Source organism: Glycine max, chromosome 9 (assembly GCF_000004515.6).
Source record: "Glycine max cultivar Williams 82 chromosome 9, Glycine_max_v4.0, whole genome shotgun sequence".
Lineage (NCBI taxonomy): Eukaryota > Viridiplantae > Streptophyta > Magnoliopsida > Fabales > Fabaceae > Glycine > Glycine max.
In genome coordinates, this window is record NC_038245.2 from 42297451 (window position 1) to 42309694 (window position 12244).

The 12244-nt window shown below is 28.7% G+C and overlaps 1 protein-coding gene across 1 annotated transcript; it reads right to left on the bottom strand.

Annotated features, from left to right (window-relative positions):
- Positions 1-1508: 1508 nt before the first annotated feature.
- ALDH2C8 (aldehyde dehydrogenase family 2 member C8) lies at positions 1509-8934 on the bottom strand. The gene is made up of 9 exons (NM_001367211.1): positions 8669-8934; positions 6996-7138; positions 3370-3753; positions 3171-3260; positions 2654-2827; positions 2428-2565; positions 2158-2295; positions 1992-2053; positions 1509-1889 (listed from the first exon to the last, which is right to left on the bottom strand). The coding sequence occupies exons 1-9, from the start codon at positions 8769-8771 to the stop codon at positions 1616-1618; spliced, it is 1506 nt and encodes a 501-aa protein (NP_001354140.1). The 5' UTR covers positions 8772-8934; the 3' UTR covers positions 1509-1615.
- Between the last annotated feature and the right edge of the window lie 3310 nt (positions 8935-12244).

Consider the following 12244-nt stretch of genomic DNA (forward strand, 5'->3'; position numbering starts at 1 on the left):
AATCATGGGCTGTTGCAACCAAGATCACAAAATTTGATTTTTTTTAAAAAAAAGGCAAAAGAATTGGCACTAACATTTATTTTAAAAAATGATACAAAAACCTTTACTTTAAAGAAAAAAATGTTATCTATAATTAAATGTGTAATATTAATATAACTGAAATTATTTTTTTTATCCCTTAAAAGACAACAATATTATATTTTTTGAATGAAAATAAAGATCTTTATTACTATAACAATTTTTTTTTTTATCTTTTTAACTTGAACAGCCGTGATCTTACATATTCTCGGATACAATTAAAAGTCAAAGTTACACAATTCTTTTGGAAGGAAAAAAATGAGTGTTGGTTAATAGTTTTGAATTTTTAATAATTTTTATTTTGCAAAACTTTCTCAATAACAGATTAGAAAGGAAATCCAAATAACTACTGATAATAATCTTTATTAAAATATTATTGTAAATATTTTTTGGGAAATATTTAATATTTGATTAGGTGTTCATGATAACTATGTAGGAAGGAAATCCAAAAAGCTATCACTAACAACCTTATTTTAGAAATTATAATTACTGAATAGAAAATTTTAGAGTTTCATAAATTCTTCCCAATAACTAGTAGTAGGAATGAGATCCAAATGGCTATCATATACAACCTTATATCTATTTTTTAGAACATATTTATCCCTTTTTTTATTTTATCTTTATAATCTAATAACCAATTTTTGGGAACGAATGCTCGCTCAATGTAACAATTTTGCTATAATATAGTTTATAAATATAAAAATATATGAACGCCCCAAGCAACATTTAACTAACGTAATATATCCTATAAAAAAAACTAACGTATTATATAAATCAATTAATAAAGCAAATAAAAGATGGAATTAGGAAGGAGAAGGAATATGGATTAATTTAATTAATGTTATTTGATTTGGGAATTTTTTTTATTGATTTCTATTGCTATTTTTACTACCAGAATATTAAACAAATTATTATCAGAAACTCGTGTTAAAAAATAAAACAAGCTAGTAATACTAACTGGACCAAGCCCATTATTTGTATGACTGCTTTGACAACCACAAGATCCAAACTGAAATCAAATGAAGATAGTAAACATATCTAACAAAACTATGAAACAATTGAAGATACATGAACGTGACAGTACCTAAATCATGACAAATAATTGAGCATTAGAGCAAAATGGATTGAAATAAACCCAGTGAGACTGAAAAGAAGGACAAAAAAACATAGCACCAAACACATGGCAAAGCAATAGTAAATACGACAGAGCAATCTTATTTCGAGTTTCAACAGTGGCCTTTGATAACTTAAGAAAGACATACCCGTAAAGAAGTGATTTTGTATTATCCAATAATGACAAGTGTGTTGATTTTTACAATAATTACCTTAAAATTTATATCTACTACATATAACTTTTTTATTGGCTTGACAATAAAAAAAATAATATGTACTTACTTTACATAGAAATTAAACTCCATAAAAAGAACTGGTAGAGTAAGATAACTTGCCCCAATTTTATTAATCTGATGAAGTATATGTGTAAAGAAGCTTCTGCATTGTTCACGATTGTTTATACCCACACAACACAAAGAGATATTCAAAGCCAGGGAGAATTGTAAATGGGAGTTACAACAGATTTAACTTGAAGATACTTGTGTAGGGCTTCCATTCCAAAATCTCTTCCAAATCCACTCATCTTGTACCCTCCATAAGGAATGTCATTCCCAAAGGCAAAGTAACAGTTGATCCAAACAATGCCAGCACGAATGGACCTTGACACAGTGTTGGCTGTGTCCAAACTCTTTGTCACAATGCCTGATGCTAGGCCATATCTTGTATTGTTGGCAATCTTAATTGCATCCTCAATAGTCCTGTTGTTCATTTATACAATTCATGACCAAACTCTCAAAACATTTTCTAGGATGACATTAAGTCAATAGTAAGAATAAATAAATAGATTTATAATAACTTACTTAAACTTCATCAAAGCCATCACAGGGCCAAATATTTCATCTTGTACTATGAGCATGTCCTCCTAAACAAGATATTGTGAATAAAAAGCAAAAGACAATGGGATGGTTAGTTATCCAATTATTCTGCAGGAACCTTATTTCATACTTTTGTGGCGTTAAAATTCACCTTAACATTAGAGAAAATTGTAGGCTCAATGTAGTAACCCTTGTTGCCCACTCTTTTGCCCCCTGTCAAAAGAGTTGCCCCTTCTTTCTTTCCTTGTTCGATATAGGAAAGAATCTTTTCAAATTGCTTCTTGTCAACCTACAACATGAAGATAATTAGCCGATAGAGAAAAATGGTTTTCATATTTTTACTACTCTCATTTCTGTTTCAATAGTTAGAGGGTCACTAGAGAAAACAAATGTAGACATGATTGTGCTACTAAGTTCATACCTGAGGCCCTTGTTGAACTTTAGGATCAAAAGGATCACCAACCACCCAAGCTTTTGCTTTCTCCACCAATTTCTTCTCAAATTCATCATAGATTCCTTCTTGAACCAACACACGGGAGCCCGCAACACAAATTTCTCCCTGAAATGAACAAGAAAATTAAATGTTGCAATATGCACAATTGGACTACTTTGTCAAAAGGAATCATATTTCACGAAAGAAATTTCACCTTATTAAATAGGATGCCCAGGAGAGCAAGTTCAGCAGCTTTATCTACATCAGCATCATCAAAAACTATGACGGGTGACTTGCCTCCTAGTTCAAGTGAAACTGGTTTCAAATTACTATTAGCTGCAGCACGCATTACTTCACGCCCCACTTCTGTCGAACCCGTAAAGCTTACCTACATATGCACAAATAAAAAATTCACAATCAGCCAATTACATTGGTTATGGCACTTTGTTATGACCTAAACACAAAGAAGAGATAAATCCAAAATGACTAGTCCATTAGGTGGTCATTTATCAGAATTCAGTACATTGCACCTTAATTTAGCCTGTATATAAGTAGGCCTTTTCGTCCCAACTCTCTCAACAAAAGCACCAATTATTCTGACTTAAGCACAAAAAGAGAGTTCAACCCAAAAGACTAATAACTTAAGTACCAAATTAAGTTTTTTATTCCATTCAATCAATGTAGGACTCATAACATACTTCCAATTTCCAAATGCTTGACATTTGAGTTACCTTATCAATGTCCATGTGTAAGCTTATTGCAACACCTGCAGTTTGGCCAAATCCAGGTACCACATTAAGCACTCCATCCGGAATTCCAGCCTTCAAAACATAAAAGCAAGGAACATCAATCAACTTAGACTTTAGTAGATAACTTGCCAATGTCAATTACATTTGATAAGAAAATGAAGCATTTGTTGAAGACACATACCAGCTTAGCAAGATGAGCATAAAACAAGGCCGAGAGAGGTGTTTGTTCAGCAGGCTTGAGGACCATTGTGCAACCAGCAGCCAAGGAAGGACTAACCTTCGCAACAAACATGGTGCTAGGGAAGTTCCAAGGAATAATGTGTCCCACAACACCAATTGGTTCTAGCAAAGTATATGCATGGAACTCCCTAGAAGCTTTTAAGACCTCTCCATGAATTTTATCTGCAGCACCTGCATAGTAACGGATAGTACTTGCTGCAGCAGGAATATCAACAGCCTTGCACCAATGGTACAACTTTCCAGCATCAATGGCATCCAATGCTGCTATTTCCTCAATGTTCTGATCAACTAAGTCTGCCCATTTCATCATAATTTTTGCTCTTTCCTGATTTTCAAACCATGTCAAAGTTTGATACTATGTTGCAAAAGAGGATGAACATTAACAAGTCATAACATCCACAACCCTCCCCTTTAAACACAAAATATCCATTTGGTTGCTAATGACAATTTATTTTTTATGCGAGAATTCATTACTACATTTAATATCAACATTATCACGTAGTAAGTAACCATGTCTAGAGCTTGGTCGAGAGCTTTGTTATTAATTACAGGATCTGAAATGCAATTATCTGACTAAGTCATGAACATTGGTTTTTCAAAAGATAGAAACTTGTGAATATACTTTATAGTACCTTAAAATAATTTTCAGCTTATTTCAATAATTTTTTTTAAAATATTATAAAAATAGTTTGCAATTAGTTTAAAAATAATTTAACTCAATTTCTTTTTTACAAACAATTTATAGATAAACGCTTATATATATAGTAAAGTATCTAGACAGTATACATGGTGGGAGTTAGCCAAACATTTATGTTGTATTGGATTTTAATTTAACAAGTACTATTAGACTATTTGTTCACACATGTTAAGTCAAACTCAAAACACACGATACGTTCGAGACTCTTGTGTATAACCGAGTACAAGGTTCTTCCACATTTTCCAATTTTGATGTAATTCATAAAGGCTAAATATTCAAATCATATCCCTTTTCTAGATATACATATTTTTATGATTTTTTAAAGAAAAAACAAAAATTAGATAGGATCTCATTAATAAAAGGAAGGAGAGAAGAATGGAAAAGGAGCTAAGTGCCGTGCACGGTTTAAAGCAACATGCTTAAGTTGCAAGTTCTTCTACTCTACTACTTATTAAACTGTTTTATATCTTTATCACTAAGTTTTTACATACTTCGGTAAAAGACATACAAAACTTAATACACAAATACTTATGTGAACTGTTAGTTTTTTTCACACATCTTAAATTTCTAACAGACTTAAATTCATCGTGTAAGAGATAGTTTAATGCTTTACCGTCCCCTCCCTTTTTCCCCTTGTGCTATTTGATAAGGTGATTTTTAACAGGATTCACAAAGTATAAAATTTACTATTCAACTAGCCTGAATATTTCTTATATTGATTTTTAATAATCTTTTTTATAAGCAATTTTAAATACATATATAATTCAAGAAAAATTATAAAGTAATTAAAGTTAAAAAATGCGACTCTCATTAACTATTTTTTTAATAAACTATTCAGAAAACTATAAATTAATTAATACTCTATTTTATTCGAGAAAGTTATTAAAAAGATAAAAGTAAACAGAAATAACTTTCATAATTTTTAAAATAACAACTATATTGAAATAAAACAATTTGCTAAAATTTTAAATATTTTAAAATGAAATTGAGATTTTTTTTAAGTTAAGTAATGTATGAATGAAAGTGTGAGATCCATGTCAATTTTTTAAAAAAATTTAATACATTTACATTTTTTTTCCTCAACAACCAAACAAGGCCGAGGTTCCCGCGGTCCGGTATTGTTTTAATTTTCAATTTCTTGGTCAGCTGAGATTAACTAATAAATGGAAGAAAAAAAAACGCTTAGGTCGTATGGTTTTGTTTTTTTTTTAATTACAAATCTTTATAATTTTTAATAAATAAGTTTAAATAAACTGACCAATATTATCTATTTGAATGATTATTTAATAGAATTAAGAAATCTCAAAATCAATCAATTAGCAATTAAATAATATCCTAAAATACAATTAAATAATTTTTAAATAAAAAAAATAATTAATAAACAATCAATCATTTGCACTGATTAATTAACCGCTTAGGGTTCTTCAAGATGAATTTTAATATATTGCTATTTTTATACTATTAACTAATCAGACAACGGTTTACATGGGATTTTTAAAGTTGTTATAGTAAAATTTTAATTTTAGTAATGTGACAATGTATATATATATATTGCAATGTATTTTAATTAAATTTATTTATCATATATATGCTTCTGCGTCTTTTTGTTAAAATTAACGTAAAAATCAGGCTAATCGACTTGTTACCAAACACGTACTAGCTTTTATTTCGTTACCCTCGAACCCAAATATGAACCATGCAATGCATGCCAACATTTAGTTAAAAAAAATTAATAAATACAAACAATATATATATAAGTGTGTGGGTGTTTGTGTCTGCATTTTCTTTGACAGAACGCAAAATTAACACTTTAATTTTTGCATTAGAAAATCATTTTTTCCGTTTAATAATATGATTTGAACGCATTCTCAAAACTCAAACACACTCATACGTGTCAATCAAAGTCACAGACTCACAGGGACGCGATGACCTGTGAATCATGCTAGGATCGAAGCTGGCTCTAGCATCAGCTATCAAACAAGTGGGAAGAAAATATCAATACATTAATGAATACGATAAGATTGATGACAAGTTTATTGGGGAAAAGAAGTCAAATCAATAAATGATACTGAGTGGCAAGATTAAGTTATTTTTTCTTCTGAAAGGAAGCAAGATGAAGTTAACCAGCATCTTTAAGAATCCAGTTCGAAAATCTAATTCAGAAAACAGGTCAAAGATAATTCGTTAAGATATTAAAACTTAAGAATTTTTATATATGATCATTTTTTTCTATATTGAAAATAATTCATATTTTTTATTTATTATAGTAGTGACTATATTTTTTAGTAATACTTTATCCGATATTTATTATAAAGTCTAATTAATTAATTTATCAAGATTAAAAATTTAATTGTTTTAATTAAGAGCATTAAATTTATCTTAATTGGTCTTCTCAAAACTATTCTTGTGAAAAAACTAACCAAATGAATTATGTTTCTATCACAGTCACATTGGCGTATCATTTCAAAATTAACGTCAATGAAGGATATTTTGTAATAAAAAATAATGTTGAGATATCTTAGATCGTACTTTATTAAAAAGAGACCAAATAAATCTCAGCTCTCAAAATCAAACTCACCTAAATTTTTTATAATAAAAAAAAACAAATTACAGTTTTAATTTAAACCTTTTTTTTATGGAAATTTAGGCCTTATAATTAGAACACGAGCGAGTTTCTTTTTTTACACTACAAAAAAAAAAGGACACGAGGGAGTACTATCTTGACGTATTTTTTTTTTTAATAAATTTTCTTACGTACTTTGATTCCTTACCTAAAATGTAGTGAGATTAATTAGTGAGACCCACAAATTAATTGTCATAACTCACAACACAACAGTTATAGAGAAAGAAATGGAGAAATGATAACGTACAGCGCCGGGCATACGGGGCCATGGACCATAGTCGAAAGCCGCACGTGCCGCTTTGACAGCAACATCAACGTCTTCTTTTGCTCCCTCTGCGATTCTTGTAATCACCTCCCCTGTCCTAGGGTCTCTTGTTTCAAACTCCCTCCCTGTTTTTTCCATGTTTATACACAAAAATTAAACAAATACTAGATTAAAAAAGGTAAGTAAAAAAATTAAAAATAAAAAGAGAACAAAAACTCAGGAAGGTTTTCACAATTTATTTAAAGAAAAAAAAATTCATCACTTGAATATTTGGTTGATAACTTAATATATCAGCCTTTCCAATTGATACCTGTGCTGGTGCATTTTCCACCTTTGGGTGCTTTCAAGATATAATGTTACGTATGCTTTCATTATTAAATTTAACTTTAGCACCTTTTAAAACGAGAATAAAAATAGACCCACCCATCAAAGTTGACATTACGGTCAAAGATATTGATACATAATTGTTGTGAAATCTTAAATTTGTACATCAATGATTCACTAGGATTCATCTAATTGTAGAGAATTCGAATAGTATTCGAGGTCTTAAATTCTAACTTTATTTTTATTAATGTATACCAAAAAAAGTTAACATTACATTTATAACATAGTCAATACCTATAAATAATTTTTAAAACTCATAATAAGCATGAAATTATAACATTCATAAATTTTTATTTAAATAGATTAGATTTTCAAACCTCGAGATAAACATATTCATTATTGTTATAAGTATACATTATCAAAATTAAAGTAGGAACTACTTATTGACCTTTTGTTTTTATATTTTCGGAATTAAAATAAAAATTATTTAATGAAACTCCCTTTCTTCATGAATATTACAGTATGTTGCATGGTTGAGAGCAAAGGCTGGACCAAGTGGGAAACTCTTATCTATTCACAGCTTTACACAAACCATTGAATAAACCTAACCTCTACAAGGAATTTCCATATCATCTATCTTTCGATTTGTAGCTTAAGTATGTATGATGTTGGTTAAGAAATTAAAAAAAATATTAAAATACATTAAATTTGTTCATAATAAATATATATTTTTTAATTTTTTAACCAATGCTCTAGTTGATTAACAAAGACCTTCATAATTATTTCATTTTTACACGAAAGATATTGAGTCTAAAAAAGAGAGAGAGCAAAACAGAGAAGGATGAATAGGATTAGCAGAGAAAGAATCTTATCATTATACATCCAAATTTTCTTCCGTTTCACTTGAAGACAAAATTTAAATGCGATTTCTTAAGTGTTATTAGTGTTATTGTCTAATCAAAATTGAAGTTTTATCTCATAACATGTATAATAAAAATCTACATTAAACATGAGCATGTATTATTGAGATGGAATTCTGATTTGAAATACAGAACAGTACAAGATGGGAGACCCGCCCCGAGTAATCAACTAGATTTTTCATAAAATAACATACATCTAAATTTAGTCCTTCACTTTATGCCATTTTCCCTGTCTCTATATGTTTCATTATATATCATTGGTCATACTTGTAACTTTTTTTTTTTCACTTATGCACCAAAAAATACAGCGTAGGAATAACTTTTTCCACATAAAAAGAAAAAGTGAGATGAAGAGCAATAAAAGAATATTAATTAAAGGAGAGAAGAGGCATAAGTATATTAATTAAAAACCTGAAAGGGAATCAACAAATTCCCCATTGATGAAGAGCTTTGTGAACTTGATTGGGGGCATCTTGAAGAAGGAAGAGCCGTGGCCGTTGGAGAGAGCAGCCATCGTTAATTGGGTGTCTGCAAATAAAAGCAGTAGAGACAAGAAGATCAAAGGCAAACGTGTTTTTCGAAAAAGTGAGAATGGGACCTCTTTTATATATACAGAGTTACGCACACTTAACTCCGAGACAAGAACAACCAGTCGACAGAGAAAAGGTACATCTCACATACGACTCACGAGCCAGCCAGACTTATATTATTTTTATAATAAACTAATAGTATAACGCTTTTATAGAATCAATTAATTAATTGTTAATTTATTATGTCAATTATAGAATTTTATAACCTTTTTTTCCTAATGACGCCTTATCTCTTAATTTATTGGGTTAAAAACTAATATCACTTATAATTCATAATATATACAATAAAAATCAAACAAATATCATCTCACTAAATAAATCATTTTTAATTATATAAACACAATAGATCAAATCTTACAAAGTTATGACAATCATTTGAGTTGACTCTTTTTTCTTTTTATTTTCTCTTTAAAAAAATACATCTTTATTCCTATTATATTTTATTTTCTCTCTAATCAAACATAATGTTAATAATGTTAATGTATTGTTTGAAATATTTTTTTTATTATGATATCATTAATATAAAATATTCATAAATTTTATCAAAAGCTAATATGTGTTGAAAAATTTAACTAATAAGATTTTTTCTTCTCAATTACATTTGTCTCCAATCATATTAATTAAACTTTTAGTCACCTAAACTTTTTCTCTGACAAAAATTTATTAACTTATTAATTAATTTAATCTCATTAATATCCTAAAACATACTGATTTTTATTTATTAATTAGTAAATATATAAATAAAATATTAAAATGAATATTAATAAATATAAATTTGTATGTTTTAGGATATTAATGATACTCCCCTAAAAAAATATTAATGATACTAAATTCATTAATAAGTTAATAAATATATCAATGCAATATTAATTTTTGTGTTATATTAATATTATTTTTTTATACTTTTTTGTATTATATTATTAATGTTGTTTAGTTAGTAGTAGTGAGTATCTTAACATATAAAAGTAAGAAAATATGATATCAGAAATTATAATAATTTTCCGCTCAAATTAGGGACATTATAGACACTACACCTTTAAATAAATTTCATACTGAAAACATTTTTTAAATTAGTCTTTAAGTCATAAATTACAATTATTATTTTCAATTCTAAAATTATGTCATTTTTTTATCCATGGGAATCTAAAATAGATATTGAAGAATTTATAACTAAATACGTTGTTCAACTAACCAAGCTAGACTTGGATTAAATCATTATCAGATTTCATAAAAAAAAAAATATGTCAATCTATTTCAACTTAAAAAAGTAATTTAAAAAAAAGGTTTTTTATACAAGTATTTTTAAGAACAAGATAAAATTTATTTAAAAAGGTAAAAAAAACTATTTATTTTAAGTAAAAAAAGTAAATACATAAAAAATAAAAAAATAAATACTTATTTTAAATAACCAACTAGCCCAACATTTTATTCTTGTGAGAAAACGAGTGATTGTCAATATACTACAAACATGAGGATCAATGGACTGATAAATACAGGGACAAATTAAGTTAAACAACTCTACCTCCTGGTGTGCATGGAACCTTTTCTAAATCAAAAATCAAGATAAGAAAAATAAATAATCAGATAGCCATAAAAAATTCCCCCCCTCGCATCCCTTGGTGTGCTTGCAGCCATGCACGACCATTTCCAAGAGTGGAGGAGACAACCAATTTGCAAGAAATTCAATTCTTCTTTGGCTATGATACTCAATTTCCTTTTCTCCTACAGTCACCATTGAATCAATCTTCTTCTACTATGGCACGACATTTGACGATATCCACGTCTCCAACGATAGTGATCCTCCTCCTGCCCACAATTTTCAATTTCCTTTGTATTTCTGTTTTTTAATTTTTTTTTCCACCCTATTTTGCTTTCTTTCACCAAAAATTCAATAATATGAAATTAAAAAAAAAACACACACACAAATTTGTAACACAATCTATTAAACATTGTACAGCAAAATTGTAATATGTAAAATCATACTTTTAAAATTTAATAAAAGAAAATATTATTATAAATTTTTAATTAAACGTGAGAGTAAAACATAGAATTTAACTTCGATACAATATTATTATTATCATTTTAAAATGACTTTACATTATTAATTAATTAAAAGACAATATTTATCTAAAGTGGACCTTGTACGCAACATTATATTGTGTAATGTTGTGTAATCAAATAGAAATTTCAATTCAAAGACAATATTTATCTAAAGCGAAAGAGTTAGCTTATATTTCATCCTCTTTTCTTGTATGCACGTCGATGGTGAGAGACTTTCGTTAATGTTCCTCAAATATCAACAATGTTTATAGTAGCAGGTCAAAGTAACATTAAATTATGAAGTGGAGGGCCATTAGATGTAACCTTTTTTTTTTATTAAATTAAATTAAACAAGAACGCAAATCATGACGTAGCTTTCACCTAATTAAGAGACCCTATATATATATATATATATATATATATATGTGTGTGTGTGTGTGTGTGTGGCTGCAAACCAAGAAACACTTTTTTTTTGGAGAGAACGAAGAAGAACTTAAAGCCGCCGAAACAGTGATTCACATTCATATTCTAAAGCAACACAAGTTAACATGCGTTAATAGTTTTATTATCCACCACCTCTATGATCTAGACTAAACAAAGACAGAGAAAATTAAAAACTTGATAAGAAAATGGGAGCAGACTTACATACTAGTCTAGCATAAACATAGAGGATGCATACTCATAATAGATCTAGCTGTTCAAATTTTATTTTATTACGTAATCTTATACATTACATGTTAATTGCCAACATCTCGTATTCGTAAGAGACATACCTCGTTAGGCTCTAAGTTCGAATTTTAAATTAAATAATTGCCAACATCAAAGTTTATTTTAATTATATGTTATTAGGTCAATGTTCTAGATGTCTGATGGTATTATTAGGTGATCACTAGAGTTTGTTTACGCTAGTTTCATATGTGATATGTCTAGTCTTGGCTCGTGTTTTTTTTTAACAACCAAAATATATGTATATATATCATGTAAATGAACAAAGTTTAGGATCTGCCACAAGTAGTAACACATCACTAAACCATAACAGAGTCAACCTATGAATGCTTTGTACCATAACAGAATTAACAAAATGTGTTATGATCACACAGCTAGCACTCAAAAAGATCAAAACTAAATTCATATAAAGATCAAAACTAAATATTAAATTCATTCCTATTTTCTATCCACCGACGCCATGTGTGTAGCATTGTTTTCTCTCAGCAGGACCTTCCCATATGCATCCCTAAATCCTCTAACAACACCAACCATCCTTAATGTCTTTGCTAAATCTGAGACATGCAGTAAACCGGGTCCAAGCTCGTGCCACACGTTACACCTACAAAGAGAAATCGGAAATATAAAGTTA

Bases quoted from the DNA above. Each gene is read 5' to 3' on its own strand.
- ALDH2C8 (NM_001367211.1), bottom strand. From the start codon at position 8,771: ATGGCTGCTCTCTCCAACGGCCACGGCTCTTCCTTCTTCAAGATGCCC. The intron at 3,754-6,995 runs GTACGTTATCAT...TTTGAAAATCAG, and splicing joins GGCCCCGTATGCCCGGCGCT to GAAAGAGCAAAAATTATGAT. The intron at 3,261-3,369 runs GTATGTGTCTTC...TATGTTTTGAAG, and splicing joins ATGCTCATCTTGCTAAGCTG to GCTGGAATTCCGGATGGAGT.